The 19746-nt window shown below is 33.7% G+C and overlaps 2 protein-coding genes across 2 annotated transcripts in view; both read left to right on the top strand.

The window, feature by feature from the left end:
* Positions 1–1574: 1574 nt before the first annotated feature.
* Positions 1575–9102, top strand: LOC128554849 (uncharacterized). The gene is made up of 8 exons (XM_053536164.1): positions 1575–1768; positions 2437–2562; positions 4502–4655; positions 5259–5375; positions 5642–5854; positions 6483–6632; positions 7523–7613; positions 8225–9102. The coding sequence occupies exons 2-8, from the start codon at positions 2521–2523 to the stop codon at positions 8829–8831; spliced, it is 1374 nt and encodes a 457-aa protein (XP_053392139.1). The 5' UTR covers positions 1575–1768; positions 2437–2520; the 3' UTR covers positions 8832–9102.
* Positions 9103–15988: 6886 nt separating this feature from the next.
* LOC128554848 (uncharacterized) overlaps positions 15989–19746 on the top strand; it is a 34757-nt gene continuing 30999 nt past the window's right edge. Inside the window, exon 1 of the mRNA XM_053536163.1 lies at positions 15989–16094. Within this exon, the coding sequence (XP_053392138.1) occupies positions 16028–16094 (67 nt within the window). The 5' untranslated portion in view covers positions 15989–16027. The remainder of the gene's footprint in view (positions 16095–19746) is intronic.

Genomic DNA, 19746 nt, shown 5'->3' on the forward strand with positions numbered 1-19746 from the left:
ATGGTGAATAATACTATGTGTGTGTGCAAAGGTCATTTGCTAAATAATCTTGTGAGGTTTGGTGATTCTAGCTGAAATACATTGTGAATTATAATCATTTTCTCAATTTTAGACGTATAGACGGACGCACGGACGGAAGGAACGAACGCACGTACGCAAACATGCACGTACGGACATCTGGACGTACAACGCCGAAACAATATCCCTCCGCCTTTGGCATGAGGGTAACAAACGAGAACACGTAACTTCCTATATTTTGGAAATCAATGAAGCCGTAAAATCAGCCGAGTTTCTGTTTGTCAAAACGTTTTATCCACTCAATATCAAGTTACACTTAAGTAATAATGTCACGTCATTCTTTTGAAATTCGTTTACATTTACATCCTTGTGTAGCTGTAGATAACCATTTTGGTACACAGATCCAGGAAGATAATATAGTTTCTCTTATTTTTAAACTTTAAGTTAGGTGTTAAATTGTTATAAGAGGAACGTTCTTGGATGTATTTACATCATATTTTTTTTCTTATAATAGCTTTCAAAGGTAAGTTTGTAGCATTTCATGAAACGGCTTTACATGACATACTTAAGGATAATGCAACCGAAAAAAAAGTCATTCACTCTGTTTGATCATGATGAAAAAGCTACAGTTATGCCATCACTATAGCGGAAAAAGTGGATAAGTCCTTCTTTAAGTCAATGCAGTTATCCACTTCTTTTGTTGAGGTGACGAGTTACGTGTTATAGTTTATACAGATCATCATGTTTAGCGTGATCATGTCATTGATTTTGTCATATTTATAGGGGCGTTAAAAGATTGATTAGTGGTAGAAGAAATTTTAAAAAATCGAAATTAAGGTTGATTTTCTCTTTTTATATAAATATATTGTGGAGATTTATTATTGTTAATTACAAGCATTTTAGCATTATAAACAGATATTTGAAATGGCGAGATTACTAAATAAGATACCATCGGCACAGAACTATATTTGAACGAGGAAAAATACATACAAACACAATTTTATAGTTAATAAAAAATTTTAGTGCATATTTGTTACCTTAAAAAAGTTTTTTTTACATTTCTTTCATTCACAAAAATAATACTCATGTTATTTAATAATTTTATGAGCTATTTTCTTTCACTTTTGTGTAGCTGTCATTGACACTACGTTATTTAAAATTGGCTGCGGAAACAAAAGCCATACTCATATATATTGGGTTTATATTCTATGCACGAGAAACAAAATGCAACAGCAAGATTTTAATTTACTCGGTTTACGGTCATTTTAGTCTTATCAAAGCCGGTCTCTGCTAACATCCAATCTTCTAGAGCGCCGTAGCTCTTTCTTGACTGGTTGTGACAGCCCCCGTCCTTTTAAATGCTAATCTTTTTTGATTTTCTCCCACCTATATCTATCTGCAACCCACTGCAGATACTAAGCCCGATCAATGCACTGTTTAAGTATGAACAGGTTGTGTATTTATTCAGTATTTTTTTTTGTGATAAAGGCTAAATATTATACATTCATTTCCAGTAGCTAACAAACTATACTAGATTTTATTCCCTCTTTAGTTTCAACAACATTTGGAAGTTACTATGTGTCTTTAACTGTTTCATCTTGGACAGAAAAGGACAGCATTTGCTCAGTTGCCGTACCTCCAATACTGTATACATCTGCTGGAATCACAGTTGATATTAATGAGACTTCTATAGACAGGGACGGAGCCTGGGTGGGATATGTTCAAACTCTTACTGCTTTTGATTATATAGGTGAATAAATTAAATTATTTGGACCAAATAATTTTAACAGTAAATGCTCTACAATAGTTTCTCATAGTAATGTCAAGTATATAGGTTAATCTATTTACATTTATTGTAGCGAAACCATAACGTGTTCTTTGAACACTCTCACGAGTCTCTTCCCATTTCAAAGTTTGAAGTCTGAAACTTTGACTTCTGAAAGTGGAATATCAATATGATTTAAACTTGGAAAATATAGCAGTTCCAAATCTAAGACTTAAAATTGCTGAATAAGGAATAATTACAGTTGTATAATATCGTATTTTTTTCATTTTTGTTGTTGTTGTTGTTTATGTTTATTTTGTTGTGATTTTTGTTGTTGTATTCCCGATAGCACACAATCAAAAGCTGGAAAGTCGCCAAATGATCTATAATAGTGTTAGTGTAAAGTTACCACTCCACTCCCCTCCCACTCCAAAAAAAAATATGGCCAATTCATACTTCACTGATAGTATAATTTTCTTTTATGAATGGAATATAGAAATACCTTAAAGTAATTTTAACAAAAAGGATTTCAATTTCTTCACATTTTTTCTCAATTTTGAATGACTCAAATTTTTTTAATTGTTTGAAGATGTCGTTGTTTAATGGTTAGACACAGTTTAGATATGTAAATTAAAGTGTTTATTTTTGTTCAGGATGTCTAAAGAATGTCACTGTTCATAGTTCCGGTATGATCCTGTCCCAGACAAGCAGAATTGGTAGTCCTGGACAATGCTTCGATGCATGGTTTTGGATCATTCATCGGAATTTCTGAAAATGAGGTACGACTCAATATAGTCATGGTATTCAGATTTACCGCATATGTTTTCAGTAGGTACCAATACATAGACATATACACAGTAATGTGCAAAGTTGATGTCAGCCTCAAACTAAGTGGGTTGTTAACCCGTTTTTTTTTTCGTTTTTTTTTTTTTGTTTTTGTTTTTTCTTTTGATAATGTTAACTCTTAAGTCTTTCGCGGCACTTGTAGGAAAGTTTTATATGGTTTAGATAAATTCCGAGATATATGAATGAGTTCAATAGTGTTATTATGCGACTGTAGGAGTGCATCGGTACTCTGTGTAAGAACGGGTGCACATTTTTAGATACAAAGCTAATTATAATTTGGGTCATTCCCATAAAATGCGAATGAACATTGAGTTCAACAGAGAGTTCTGCTCTGTGTAGATTGCGTCAAATCTGCGTGATACAGATACTAAACAGCGACATTTTGCATAACTCATTTAGCTCATGGAAACCTTATTTGTTAGCCTTGTTGTCTGTGAAAACAAATCTAAGCAGAGTTTAATATTTCAGCTGAAAACTATACGCCGCTTTTCAGTGAATTGCACTCTGTGTATCATTGAAGGTTCCATGTCCACCGCCATATGAATACATCAGTGGTTGTCTCTAATTTTTATTCTGGTATTTATCACATTTGTAAAAGTCGAGTTCTGCTAAACCCGGGGCTAGAGGGCATGGGCGGTATCCTATATTGCACCACCGTCTACGAACAGGCTCGATCAAACTTAGTCTGCAGCATTTTTATTTATGTCGTGTTGCGCGACCTGTGGTTTTCCACGTTTTTATTTCAAAAGAAAAGAACGGGTTGTTTTTCTTTCGGACTGTTTAAATAATCAAAACCTTTTTCGTGTTTACTTTCTTTACTAATCTTGTTAGATGTGAAAGACAATAGTAAGATAGTATGTTAAAGCCAGATCACGTTTTGCATGAACATCGTCCAAGCTTTATTAAGCTTAAATGTCATCTGTTTCCATGCCAGCAGATTAGAACAGAAGTCCCAACATATAGTTCTTATGCATTAACGTTTTTAAACTGAGAATAATTAACAACAATATTTGCCATCCTCGGATAGTTTTACCATGGATTCGACAGATTCAGCCTTTCAGTTGCGCTCAGTGCACTGCGATAACACTTATTCTGTAGCTGTATTTTTAAAACATCATACTAATTTACACTGATCGAAATTGTAATTTGTCAAATGGCTTCATTAATGCATCATAACGTAAACATTTGCTTCTCCATGTGATGGGCTTGTTTTTCTGTTAGAATGAACATATTTGAATATAGTCCTTGCCAAATTGAGTTCTTTTATCTTTACGAACAATAACTTTACGTATTAATTTATAATAAGGATGAAAGAAGTTTATACAAATAAACGTTTTACTGTCTAATATGTTTTCAATCATTTTTATAGTTTATTTCCAGACAAATACCAAAATTAAGCAATAAATTATTATATGATCAATACATATTTTTATCTTTCACAACTAGTTCATCGTAATAATTGTCTCTAATTCTACCTTCTAGGATTTTTATAGTCAAGTGATTAAGTACGTTATATTCGTGAATTCAAAATTATATTATATAACATGAAATATGTTTGCATATTTACAATATATAGGAGCATACAACAATATGAAAGAGAAAAATAATATAAGCTTTCTAGAACACATGTATGCCCTACTTTTATGAGGAGATACTTTACTCTAACTATAATATTGTACTTCAAAAATGATCACCTTATAAAACTGAAACAATATTAGTAATTTTACGACACTCCGGTTCCGTTGTAAGTAACGAATATGTTATAACTTCTGTATTAGAACCTATTTCATGTTATTTGTTCGCACTACTTTCATGTATAGGCATAGAAATGAATTAAAATTTTATGACCTCTCAATTTGGTTTTTTATTTAGTGTTTGTGCTTAAAAGAAGGTCGTACTTTGAACAGTCTGCGATCAAACTATACGGAGTGCACCGCAGATTGTGATCATCAACCAGGAGTTACATGTGGAGGACTAACAGAAAATGGAACTCGTTATATACCGGTATATAATTTGAATCCTAAAGGTATGCCTTAAACTAAATTTGTACTTCATAAAATCCTTCAGAATAAAGCACTCTTTCTTAAGTCATTATTTATTGTGACATGTTACTGGTTTGTTTCTTATCAGCACTTGGCCAAAATGCAATAATTATTAGTTCAATTTACTGTTTTTAAAACAGTTCATTATTGCTTGCCATACAGAAACAAAGGACAAAAATAATTTGGTATGCATGTATGTTGATAGAATCGACAGGTAAAAGTGATCAAACTTTGGTAGAATATTATATTTTTCGTAGCGCAAATATGTACATTGTATAAGGTAGAGATATAGCAGAAAGTTTCGGGTGCAGATCTAAACATTTATCATTATTATTACGCCACAATTTTCTTTGTTTATACAGTTCAATATTTTGCGGTTATCCATCTCTTGGACACTCAGTGAGTATAGAAGGAGAAAACCTACTTTTCAAATCCTCTGTCAGTGAATATCTATCTTCCAGCACCGCAAATAATAGAATTGTTCACGCAGTCATGAACATCTTTGGTTTTGATAGAATTTTGATTAAGAAAATATAAATGACGTTGGACTAAATAGGCTACAATATCATGTAATTGTTTCTATTCAGTGACAAACCATACCGATAACAGTGAAACAGAAATGTCCTGTCTAGAACTTGAACCGGTCAAACAGCAATTTATATGGGAAAACTGTTCAACAAATCTTCTCGTTGTGTGTGGTTTTTGTAAGTTGAAAAAATTAGATCCACAATAACAAGCATGTTAAGATTTTTATTTCATTTTATTGGTATATTTGTAATGTACATATATGTTGGTAAATTAAGGATACCATTGACAAGTGCCAACTTGAATTCAACGTTGCCGTTTGATATACCACTTTTCACACATCGCAAATAAATTCACCGCTTAAAACACCTTATTTTGAATTTTTTCAAGATTGGTCTGTTAAAAATGTGCAAATGAAGATACATTGTTGTTTATTGCCTTGCAGACGAGAAATATATGCAAACATCTTCAAACGGAGAGAATAGAACCTGGATTAGGAATGCAAACAAATGTTTTTCTCATGGAGGCTTTCCGATTCGTTTCCGAAACTACAGTGATGCTGAATTTGGTCTTGTATCCATGACTCAAATGTGGACCAATGTACTCAGAAGTGCTGTTATCAGTTCTGAAAAGCAAAGCATTAAACTAAAAGCGTTAGGTATGTGTGAATTTGAGGTATCCTTCTGAAGACAAGCGAACAGAGAAAAAAAATGTTTCTCGTAACTTTCATTTGGTGTAAAATAACTTTTTATCGGACGGAATTTCAAAGAATATATACTCAGATGGTAGCAGTTTGAACTTCTTATACTTTTAAATATCTCAATGAATTTCGTAATCATCATGAAAACGATTGGGATATGGATTAACATTCAACTATACGCTTTGGCTAAACAGGCATTTTATTAAATTTTGTTAGAAACCTAAAAACACGTTTGTAAAGAGGTTTTGCTGTTGTAACTTTGCGTTGACTGCATTTAATGCCTTTCTTAAATGTACAGCATTCCACGGTTGTTTTACTTGCAATGTACTTATCGAATATACCAATATATGTTTGTTGCGCTAAGAAATCAGAGATCGATGCTTGTCAGATATAAACTGAATTTGCCGGTGACGGCAAAAATGTATGCATAAAAAGAATAGACAGAATACAAAACAACACACTTTGTAGTTCTACTTTCATTTAAATTCTTTCAAGCCCTTTTCCTGCATAGAAAGTTTAAGCATTATTTTTACAGTATATTCACAAATCTTGTTATATAGATATTGATTGCGACAAAATGTTTCAGGTGATGTCAGAATGCGTTATGGATTTGTACGGAAGCAAAATGAGTACATAGTACTTGACTTTGCCATAAACAATTTTGAGCGTAAAAGAGTTGTCTGTGACAGTGACGAAGATCAAGACAAATCCCAAGAAAATCAAAGTAAATCTTCATGTATGTGTCGTTTATTTTAGTTATATTTTACCAGTATATAGTTAGGAAAACAATGTATCAGCATATTTGCCGTGTTTGCACTTAAAAGCAAACAGATGAGAAACTATAAGCATTTATATATAACATATCGTATCAAATTAAACAACTGAACGGTTCTGAACACTCGAATCATTTTGAGATTCTGCTATTTAAATATACCTAGTATGAAAAATATTACGATAACTTTTAGATCGAAGTCATATATACATCAATTGGACAAAAAGAAAGATAAGTAGACAATAATCCAGTTTGAAAGCCGTGTAGTGATAATGTCGTTTCGACATAAAATAATTTCTCCATGCTTAATGTAACTGGAAATTTAAGCAATAAATTAAACCTTAGCAAAGTCTTTCGTCAATACAATAGGGTTATTATAACAGTAGCTTGATCTGGGATGCAGTATTCGGCTCGAGTGGATTTTGCCAGATCGGATCCGACCTTGCAAAATCCACGAGAGCCGAATACAAAGTCCCAGATCTAGCTACTGTTATAATGACCCTTTTATTATATATACCTTTGCCATTTTGATTCTTGTTTTGTTCTTGCACGAAATCTTCAATGTTTATCGATATTAAATGGAACTTAGTGAAGTTTTTATGTGCGCTATTTATAGAAATGTGTCGGGTCATGCATATTAATGAAAATAGTCCGGCCGCATACAATACGGAAGGTACAATACGAAATTTAAAAGGTACAATACGGAATGTTTGTCTGTCTGTTATTTATACATATTAAACTGTGAAATACAAGCCGATTTTTACAGAATTTATATAAGTATATAATAAATATGTGTCTCTGACATTCTTTCAAAATATTTTTCTTCTTTTTTTGTAATCTGGATGTTCGGTTAGTTTCAGATATCATTGTGCCTGTAGGTGTTTCTTCTGCTGCGGTTTTGGTGACTGCTGCAGTTGTGATTTTCTTTGTTTTTCACAGGCGGAGGTAAACATGTTCTCCTGTCAAAAAAGCATTGTTGAGCAAGGTGTTTGCAAAACGTGCAATTCAAAATAAGCTTTAAAGTTCAAAGATAGATATTTTTATATATTACATAACATATACTTATAAATGCAAGGATTCCATTGTCACTATATGTTTGTGAACGTTTGAATGATATCATGTGTTTGATTTCCATAATTCTATAGTAATTCAATTTTCTATGATTAAAACATTTACTTCAGTGGCAAAATAATTAATTTCTGACGAATCCGTGCAATGAACGTTTAAAACACATTTCGTGAAATTAGTTATAAAAATATGTTTCATCAAGCTAGATTATCATTTGTGAGAAATGACAGAATACAATAAATGTATTAAAAAAGTATCTTTATTATATAAAAACTTGAAGGTAATTTACCTTCAAATAATGCAGTTGAAACTCAGCATCTCGAATTTTAAGGGATCAAGCGCTTAATTTCCAGATAAGCGAAAATCGGCACAAAAATTTATTTTGTGCACATAAATTTTAGAACGGGACTTGAAAATGTTTTCAAAATAGCCGGAATTCTGAGATGAGCGAGTTTTAGATATCCTGTTTCAACTGTGTATGTTTTCAGGGGGACAGCTATAGCACTATGCAGACGTAAGAACGTGAGGAAGAGCTCGGGTCATGATCATTCTTATAGTCAGACATTTGAACCTTCTGGACGACTTGAAACCGACAATCATGCATACGATAGCATTGACGAAATAGTTCGTCATAAAGAGTCCGAACAGAATGCTGCAAACGAAACAAGTAATAGCAATTACATACACAATTACTTTGTGCTGGAGAAACGCGAAAAGGAATCTAAAGTTTCAGCATATGACACAACTAGGTCTGATCAAGAAAATTCTTCCGCAAAAGGTACCAATGTCTATAACAGGTTAAACTCTGACAAAACATATGGCCATGTGTTTACAGCGAAACGTAATGTGATGACTACCTACGATAACCCATATAACACAACAGAGAAAGCTGCTGTACGGCATTCATCTAAGAGTATCAGTGATAAACAAGCAAATGACAACAGCATGAAGGATGAAGATAGCTCAATTGTACAGAGAGCGAGTCGGAAAATACTTTGGCAGTACCAGTTGTTATTCAACGAAATTTTCTGCCTGAATAGCAATCTTGGTCTGTACTGCCTGCAAAAGCAGAAGCATTTGCCGCCAGCAGGCTAAAGGTTGTTTAAAGCATGTATTAAGCGAAATGATAAGTTTGAATATGAAAGAATGTATATTTCTGCATCTTGAAATGTGTTATCGCTCTAAAATAGAACCTTCAACCGAAATTAAATGGCATACTTACGAACAACAGACACTCAAACTTATCCAGATGAAGCCGCAGAAAATGTAGATGTTGCAAAGTAGTTGATTGATAGGCTATGAGTTATGTGTAAATCTAGTTCAGAAATACAACTGATAGCTCACCAGTATATACAACAATAAAAATCCTCCATTGCACTCGTTTCCTGATTGTCTTTAAGCATTATTATTGTAGAGAAGTTACGTAAACACAAATTATTGAGGGATGATAAATTTATGACAAAATCTTAGTTCAACATTCAGGAGAATAGAAATACTTCCAAATGTCGAAGCAATTACGACACTTTTATCAGGTCCTAACATAGCGGTAACAGAACCTTCGCCGGTAGCAGAATCTTCTTCAAAAAGATTAATTATGTTGACCGATAGAATAGTATTACTCCAGGAATCTGTATGTCAAATTATCAAAATATTCAAAACAATATATTGTTATACCAAAATGAACAGTATCTTATGCGTAAGCTAAATAATAGTAAACTAAATTCCTACCATAATATCAGCACCACAACTAGAGTTAAGAGCTCCTGTGTCTAATTTACAGACTCTATATGTGTTTTATATATAACGGCATACTTCCAAAAATATTCATATATACTTATATTACAAGTGAAATAACATTACATTTGAAAAAAGTCATAAAGCTGAAGGCTTTGCATCATATTTCTTCAAGTTAATTGATCAAACAATTATAATTATAGTAAAAGTGCCTTTCTAAAATTAACACGTCTTGGGGAATAAAAGAGCCAGTCTAACGAACATTTACAACAGTGAAGACCATTTCAAATTATAAATCCATAGTGGTTGATTTGTACAGAGTACTTGATTTTGTGGTTAGAATATCAATTCCCAATTTATACATGCACCAATTGAAGAAGGAAGCATCATAATCGTACATGTTTATAATATTGATGTTCAACTCCTTCGCTCCTATGTGAATTTAGTCATCAGATAAAAGGACAGAATATTTGGCCATACCTGATGACATACATGAGGTTTCACTTTTGATGAACATTTCAGTCCCTTTAGTTCTCATTTTGGCTTGTTCAGTTCTTGCATAATCTGTCATTTGCGTTTACACATTGTGCACTAAACATAAATAAATAAAATACTTTCATTGGCAGTTGCGCGCGTCACAAAACTGAACAAAATGTACAGAAGAAAATATCTGAGCAACTTGCAAAGGAGTAGAACTGAAATATATGCATGGTATTCTGAATTGGAGCATTGGTTCGTTGTAAAAAGATTCATTTTGGATTTCGGATCCACATTTACAATATTGTTTTCCCATGACTGTTGAGTATAGCTTAATACAAATTATTTCATATCATCCGTGATTGGGAGTTGAAAGAACTAAAGACCATAGAAAAGTTCTGTGTTTAAGAAATTATTGGACACCATTTCAACTTGTATGTGAATTCAGCTTTCACACAAAACATTTATATATTGAAAATTAATTGAATCAGAGGGTTTCGTAGCTTCAGTGACATTCCTCATATACGGTAGAAACATGCACAAAAGTCATTACTTTATAATATCGTGTTTGTTGTTGCTATAATCCGTGAAGCGTTTACAATTCTTTAAATTGTGAAATTCGTTTCGTCTTGTAAAACACATAATCTATATCTCAACATAGGTATTTTTCAGATGGATATTTCAGTACCATGCAGACGTAAGGAATGGGGGAAGAAATTTTATTACGATCATCCATACAATCCGTTTTCCGATATCTTAATTGGAAGAATTGAAACCAACAATCATATATATGACAACTTGATGATATTATTCATTGGACGAAAGCCGATCGGAATAGTACAAACCAGACAAGCGAAAGCAACAGCGTACTCAAATTTTTGTTATGGTAAGATGAGGAAAACTCATCCTGGAAAAGTACCGCTGTCTGTAACAAATTAAATCTCACAAAATATAACCATTAACTCAAGCGCAAAAGAATATGATGAATACGTGTGACAACGCATATAACAAAATAGAGGAAGCTGATGTGCGATAGAATAACGACAAGATAAACAACGAGCAAAGGGGAACAACAAGATAGCAAAAGATCCGCTCACTAATGCAGACCGTAAGCCATTTACCCTTTAGACAATTTCTTTAATTTCCTTTCTTCTTAGATATACCTGTAATGAATATACTCATGTTACGACTAAATAGATTCCCTATCCTGTGTAAATAATGGTTTAGCTATAAAGCTTAATGGGAAAAGACACATTGTTCTCTTCAATTACCGAAACAGGACGTACAAGTCCTCTTTTCTGAACATAGTAAAGACACAAAAACGTTTAGCACGATCTTTATAAGACAGCACATAAGTATTTCTCAGTTTCGTGAAAAATCATACTACAAATAAAACGTGTTCATACATAAGGTTCATAAACAGGCATGATCAAACCATGTCTCCTATTATTTTTGTTTTGTTTTATTCTATGCTTCAAGAGCATCTTATGAATTTCATTCACTTAAGATTAAATCAAAAGATGGTTTGGTTTCTCACCATGGTCGTGTCAATAATTTCTTACACTTACTGTAGCTTCAATACACAAAGATTCACTTGAAGTGAATTTAAAGTATTATATCTTAATACTTCCTGAATTAAAGGATTTCATATCATTTTATTTGTACTTATTACTTAGAATTTGAATATAATACATGTCCCTTTTGCACATAAAACTACTTTGTACATTGCTCATTTCAAACACAATCTGGTCTTTTTTGTTTGATATTGTATTTTCCTCTTGTACATATCTTGAAATATGTCAAACCTAACAAAGCATTTACTTAAACAACATTATACACATTTAAATCATTTCAACAAGGTAAAGTCAGGCTACACTATACCAAATGTCGCTGAGCTGCTAAATAGAGGTTTTCTTTGGGTAACTTGTAGGGGGTGGGAGTGCGAGTTTCTCAAATGACGACGTGAGGTATGTAAACAGTCGTAACACAGCAAGCGTTGTGACCTCTGGAATGCTCCGCTTTCGGCACAAAATGATTTATAGGAATTTGTATTGGTATATAGCTTGTATTGTAAGTAGGAAAAGTTCGAAGGAAGGTACAAAAGAAGTTCATCTTTATCATCATTACATCCATTTTTACTTTTGCGTGTCTATTCGTGTATTTTTTTTTATATGACGCTTTCTGAAACTACAATGCTTGCGCCTAGTGATACTCGTATGGATATTGATGTTAGCGTACTTTCATTTATTTGATCATAAACACATGTACCTTTTATCCTTAATTAATAATATTAATATATTATCAGCAATAATAATTATTTTAAACATTATCCCTGTACATAGATGAGCAGGTATATAGGCAATGCTCAAAGACATAGATATATCAAAGGTACGGTGTTCCGTTAGGGCCAGCGCCTCCCCTGTGAACGCCAAGCGCCAAGGTGCGACGATACGATGGCGAAGCGCGGTAGTACGATGTTGATATCACGATAGTACGATGACGAAACGCAACAGTACAATGGCGACAGTCCGTCGTACTGTCGTGCTTTGCCATCATACTGTCGTGCTTCACCGTCGTTATGTCACGCTTCGTCATTCCACTGTCGAGCTTCACCATCGTAGTGTTACCATCGTACTGTCGCGCTTCGTCATCGCACCTTCCCGTTTCTCCATCGTACTGTCGCCTTCCTGTCAAGCATACAATTTTTTCCAATATGTTTCTTAGATTAAAACTTAAGAGTAAATGGTAAAAATCTAGGGTCGGTCGGGTAAGCGGACACAAACAACTGTATTCTAGACTTAATGTTATTTCAAACTGACAATGTTTACTTTTAACGTTTCATGGCTTCAAATTTAAGAGCTGATTAAAAAACATTTTCTCACAAAACAATTAATTACATGTAAATACATTATTATTTATTTTTCTACAGAGAGGTTAACTTTGAACCTTTGATATTCTGTTCATAAAAGCACTTGGTCGGGTGATATTCGTTTAAACAACACCCTACCGGTTGATATTCATTCTTATTATCCCTCATGTAAACAACATTAAATAACCATAGACCAAGGAGACAATTTTTAAATAGTACATTTCAAACAATATTTAGGTATGATATTTTTTATTTCATCATGCCAGATGATATTCATTAAAGTGAAACTCTGCCGGAGGGTTTTCATTTGAACAACACCCGAGCGATATTCATTTGAATAACAACTGCCGAATGATATTCATTTCAATAATACCCTTGCCGAAAAGCGTTGCAAATATTTGATCATTGAACAGAAATGACAATACTATACATTTCAGAGTTTAATTAAAGTCGGACCATACGTTAACAGAGAAAAGATAATGAAGCGCGAAATACGATGGCGAAGCGCAACAGTACGATAGTGACACTACGATGGCGAAGCGCGACAGTACGATGGCGAAGCGCGCGACAGTACGATGGTGTTGCGCGACAGTGCGATGGCGAAGCACAACTCTGCGATGCTCTAGCGCAACAGTACGATGGCGCAGCATGACAGTACGGCGGACTGCCACCATTGTACTGTTGCGCATCACCATCGTACTGTCGTGTTATCACCTTTGTACTGTTGCGCTTCGTCATCTTACTGTCGCGCTTCGCCATAGTACTGTCGTATATTTGCGCTTTGCGTTCACATGGAGAAGGCGCTGGCGCGAGCCGAACACCATACAAAAGTTTTCTTTGTTTTGTTTTGTAGTACTAAACAGATTTTTTTATGTGATCTGAGATAAACGCAGAGAAGTATATGGACATTTAACGCCACAAGTAAGCAAGGTTAGAAACATATAATGCAAGCATTATTAATTTAAAGCAGTGTGTAAAAACGCAGTGTATCAATGTAATTAATTCAATAAAATCCGCGTTTACTAAATGCAAACCGAAATAAAGCTATGTATAAAAGTATTGACATTCCAGGCCGAAACTGATAATTTAGATATATGTTAATTAAGATACGTTCATTGAATAGATAAGAAGATTCGCACTACCCTAAGTATTTAACATATTCCCAAAGTAAGTATTTCAAGTTCCCCAAAAACGCAACGACCGTACTGTGACTACTGGAGAAAGACATATTGATTAAAAGGAATAACTTTCATGTCGATATTGAAACTTCCAGTTATTTCACGCTGATAACATAAAACACTGATAAAAACCTATATCAAAATGTTAGCTCACGCGAAGAAGTCAAATTTTACAGTCAAATGAAGCGAAAAAAACAGTCTAAATGGATAATAATGCTTTAAGCATCACCAAACGTATAGCGCATAGCTCGCCCTACTTGAATTGATAAGCATAATAATATATATTTATATTAATCAGACTTGTTGTGCGTTAAGCTTTGATACTTTACTTAAAACTGCCCAATTACTACAACAGTGATAAATTGATTGGTCTTTATTTAATTTAATACCTTTTTGTTACATTTGTTTATTTTGTTTTATTGTTTCAACTAACAATGAATTATTAGACTGTGTTTCAAATTAATCAAGTTATGTGTCGCTTCAAACCGACTTTAATTCAGTGTCCCCGCATAATCATTCATAGTTTTGTTCGAGTCTCAATTGAATTTATCGGGACTAGATCAAATTAAAGAAATCCATACATCATTTTTTAGTCTGTATTACCTATACTCACATTCTATGACATTGAGATAATCTTTCTTTGCTTTGATTCAAAATGCATTGAATTAATTGATATTGCATTAAACCGATCAAATTGCTTTATTAAAGTATGCACAGTGTTAAATTGAGCTAAATCAGTCATAGCTTTTTTTTTTGAATGCATTATTTAAACTTGCATTGTATTGAAATATTTCGTTTGAAACACTGTGTTGATTTAATTTCCTTTTTATCAATCGTGCATGATTTAGATTGTATCTAATGTTACAGATTTTGTCGTCTGGCTGCCAAAACAAGAGAGAACAATACCCTGAGTTCAGACAAGAATGGGATATTGGAAGGGCAGTACAGCTCACAAAGCCAAGCTCCATGCAAGGTCTGCTCCTGTAGTTCTATAAAACATATCTTTAATTTGGTTTAAAACTTTTAATTTTTAAGTTTGCCTTACTTGTATATGCAATCAAATTACATCCTATGCAAGTTACATGGGGGTATATCTACATAAATACCTTATACGCAATATGAGAATTCGGACTTTTCCAGAAGTGCCCTGCTCATTTTAAGAATACCAATAATGTCCATCAATGTTGGAATTCAAGAATAGTTCGTGCACATTTAAGAAGTTAGAATTGCCTCTGATACAGTGAAATAGGAAAACTGTTTATATACAGTAGACGTGGAGTCAACATGACCGATTGGATAAGGCCGCCGGACTCGAATCACTTGCCCTTCACCGATGTATCGTTGAATTCTTCATGTCAGGAGGCCATCCTGTTGACTGACGGAAGGTCGGTGGTTCTACCCAGGTTGCCGCTCATAATGAAATAATGCGCGGAGGGGCACCTGGGTCTTCCCCCAACATCAAAGCTGGAAAGTCGCCATATGACCTGTAATATTGTGTTGATGCAACGTTAATAACCAACAAAAAGAAGATATGACTGGACGTAATCATAATAACTGGTAGAAATAACTGTATGCTAGCTGGCGTCCATTTTCTAAATATAACTTTTTGCATTTGGTTTGTAATGGTAATTGATTACAAATACAACCAACTGATTGTGTTGAACCGGTATTTTGATAAATAAATGACTGCCATATTTATGTTGCACAACATGATATTTTTGTTAATCTTAATCTAATGTTTTCTTGTAAATTATTTGCACGGTAAAACAATGGTGTTGTATATGTTCTAAATAAGACAATTTTCGACTGTTTATTGAAGTAACAGGAAGTAAATATTCCGAAAACAGTGCATGTTTATATCTCATTGTAATTTCAATTTACCAATACAGAGAAGTGTAATGCATTAAATGGTCTTATCTCAGATACTTCAAATACGTGTATTTACATTCGTTTGTAACTAAATAAGTTAAAATTTATATCAGTATGACTCCCATTTGCTATCGATAAACGATATTTGATACAGAAGATCAAAAATGTTTCTACTTATTTGGGATATTTTCTTGATTTTTTGTCAGTTTCAAGAGATCAAAGGTTTGCAAGGTAAGTACAAGTTATTCACAAAAAAAAAACGCATTCATTTAAATTTCAAAAGAGTCCATTTAAAATTAAAAGAAAACTAGTGCCTATATTCCAAAGACTCCATTTTCAATAAAGAGAAATCTAGTCTAAATATGTGTCTATTTTCTTTATATAAATCCTTTTCACTTGAATATTCTCAACATAAAAAAATATCAAATTGAGTTGTTCTTATTTAATAGGCATTTTCAGTCTATCCCGATGACGAGTTGTATACCGGATTAAGGACGTATTTACCTGTTTACCTGTGTAAGGGGACATCTCAAAATACCCAAGTGATATAGCATTAATGCCACGACTTTATTTATTATTTCATACCATTCTGGTGGTTAATATCTTATTCTGGGTATGTCATCGCTTAGGTTTTTTTAACGTTTTATAGTGAAGCTGTACACGTATATGAATTTCCCGTCAGGAAGTCGTTTTGAATCAAGACTTTTGTAACCATGTTTTCAATAAAGATAATTGTAAAAAAATCAAACATACATGTAAAATAATGGATAAACGTAGAATAAATAGATAAACTATAGAATTTTAGGCGTACTGAAAAGGCTACATTGTACGAAACGAAAGAGCATTAATGCCAGCTACGTGCTATTTGATAAAGTATGTAACGCTTAATTTCGAGTTACGTACCTTTCTAGCCCTATATTTTTAATGTTTTATATACCTTACTAGAAATTTCGATTTACTACATTGACATTTCGAATTAAATAACAAAATTCTAAACCAATGCAAAGCCCAAAAACGTCCATAATTCAACCAAAATACTTGCCAGCTTGACAGTGAAAAAAGGGCAAAATTCATGAAATATTGGTGTATGAGTTATGAACCTTGTGTTGTATGACGTTGGTGATGATGTAGATTAATTTCTTCTTTTTTTTAGACTGAATCAAATCCATTTAGTAATTACAAAGACTGAGTGGAAATGCATCAAAACTTTATTTGATAAAAAAAAAATGGAAAAATTGGATTTTCTAATACCTAATACTCCAAATTTCGACTTAGTATCTCGAGATTTCGTCTAAACAATTCTATGATAAAACTGAATTGCGATAGCAAGCATTGCAAGTTCCATCTCCAGATTTCGCACTGTCCACGCAAAATGCCACTTACGTAGCCATATGGTGGCCGCACGATACTTTGGTCGTAGTATTTTTTGAAAGCCATATGGCTGATCGACCGACAGTCTGTATTTTGATTTTATGGAAGTCACATGACAGGCCGATCGAGCGACATTCGCAAATTATATAGCTCCAACCCATGCTAAATATTTCGTATCACGCGATGACCGCATATCCGTATCCGCACATAAGAAAATTGGAATCACTGTATCACAGTATATCACTGTATTTTCTGCTACCATTCTTTTTGTATGGTGTTTGCTCTGTCGCAGCAACATAACAACAAACGGCGCCATGCCAAAGATCGCCCCGCAGAACATCGTTATGGCGCACAGTCTAATGTCGCCTCTCCGAACGTCTCGTCCCGCCAAATATGCCCCGCTGAATGTTCCACTACAGACCGTCGCCCCGCCTTACGTCACCTGGCTAAACATCGTTATAGCGCCCCGTCGACTGTAACCCCGCCGAATGACCCACTGCCGAAAGTCGCCCTACTAAACGTCGCCCGCCTTGACTTCAGTGCCTTTGTTTTGCATAGCACTAGCGTATCATTGAGGAAGTAATACAGATTTCAGTATTAAAGTTACTGCTCGAATAATACTTGCCATAATTTTTGCTACACCCACCCACTCAATCAAGTGTAGCATTGACCTTTCGGAGAGGGGCCTGGTGCTTGCACGACAATTCATCTGGCTGAGGTAAGAGTAAGGTGCATTTACGATGTTAGACAATTTTATAATCTGAATAAAGATAACACGGTCGGACGGACGCACGCACGCATGTACGTGCGAAAATTGCCCTTTATCTATATTTCAAGAAAATTCGGGTAATTTAAGATTGTAGGGTGAGAAAGTTAACGCAGGGGAATGGTGGTGAGATTGAGCAATATTCTTTGGTAACACTTCATAAAGTCTCAATGTACAAGTCTTCAGCAAAAAGTAAGTTGCGCCCTTATGAAAGTATGTCGTTATATCATTGATATATATTTAATTTAATATGGACAGCTAAAAACGAGAAGTACTACACTACAAATCAATAAACGGGCATATTTTGAGGATTTCAGGAGTTCTGATATCATATTACTTTCTAGCTCGGCTCTTATTGTATTAAAAAATGAATTGTCGAATTTGGTAACATTTGTAGATTATAAACTCGAAAATTATCTTGAATAAGAAATAGTATGTCGTCCTTAAATCTTTATATCCACTACCTGAGGATGTTCATTATTGCTATAAATTTATCAGTTTTTGAAGTAGCTGGAGTATCATTTCTCTGCGGTATTGATATTTCATAGATCTAAGCGGTGTTTATTCACGTATTATAATAAGATGATAGTGTCACATATGATGTAACAAAAGTATTATACAAAGTCGTCTGTAATACCAGGAAATCACGCTCTCGTTTTGATCTCGCGAGATATAGGTTGGTGGTGCTGTGCGAACTTACTGATTTGTAAAGTATATCATAATACTTTGTCTTGTATTCTACGATTTAGAATAAATTTAAAATGCTTGAGAAGGCCATTAGTAATTCAAAATACCGTATCAGTATTATATATATATTAAACTAGTATATATATCAAATTGTCACTTATATTTCGGTATAGAAAAGCGTATGCATTTTAAGATATTTGAATAATGTACTATTTTATCATGCTGCACGTATGAAAAAAAAGACATACATAAACTATTTGACTTTAATTATCTAATTTAATAAGGACGAAGTGCAGCAAGCTAAAACATTTCTTTTCAGCTAAGCAACTTTATCACCATGAATGAGTTGTCATACTGGATGCATTCTTTTTTCTCCGTATCAAATTTTAAGTCCATTTATCCTCTTTTTGAAAGAGTTTATTAGAAACGGTGTAAATAGCGCATTGTAATGATTAAAATGTTCGAGCCTTGTTCCGGGCTTAGCTAAAAAATGCGTTTTCATTTTCTTTTTTCTTTTTTCGAATAAATAAGTTTTGAAAGCTATGGTTCGAGAATGTATGACTGCAATCAAGGACGTTAATAAATACGCCAATTTTTGTCTTTGCGATTTTGTTATATCCCACAAAGTAATAAAAAGGTATCGTTCAAAAAACCAAACCAGTTCCTTTATTAACCTTTTAACATAGTCATGAATATTATTGTGTGATCGAATCTTGCTATATAGTTAATATAATGTTGGAAAACGGCGTTCAACTCCAAACAATGATGTGATAAATATGTTGCAGCAAATATGGCATATATTTTACACATAGATAACTATTCAATAAATCATATTTTCGCTTTTGTTTAGTATATTAACATAAAAAAATATTCAACATACATTGCACAATTTGCATACAATGTGAAGTCAGACCCCTGCCATGATCAGTGGGCCAGAACCGTCTCTAACTTGTCATTTGTCTAAATGTTTAAAGGGCGGGTACTAACCCCCAGTATCCTATAAGAATATTGATTTTCTATAGTGGGCGGGCTTAAGAGCTACCAATATTTATCGATTTG

The sequence above is a fragment of the Mercenaria mercenaria genome, unplaced genomic scaffold (assembly GCF_021730395.1).
Source record: "Mercenaria mercenaria strain notata unplaced genomic scaffold, MADL_Memer_1 contig_802, whole genome shotgun sequence".
Classification (NCBI taxonomy): domain Eukaryota; kingdom Metazoa; phylum Mollusca; class Bivalvia; order Venerida; family Veneridae; genus Mercenaria; species Mercenaria mercenaria.

Excerpts from the sequence above, each read along its gene's own strand:
- LOC128554849 (XM_053536164.1), top strand. The coding sequence starts at position 2,521 with ATGCATGGTTTTGGATCATTCATCGGAATTTCTGAAAATGAG. Across the intron at positions 4,656-5,258 it reads ATATAATTTGAATCCTAAAG|TGACAAACCATACCGATAAC; the intron begins GTATGCCTTAAA and ends GTTTCTATTCAG. Across the intron at positions 6,633-7,522 it reads AAATCAAAGTAAATCTTCAT|TTTCAGATATCATTGTGCCT; the intron begins GTATGTGTCGTT and ends ATGTTCGGTTAG.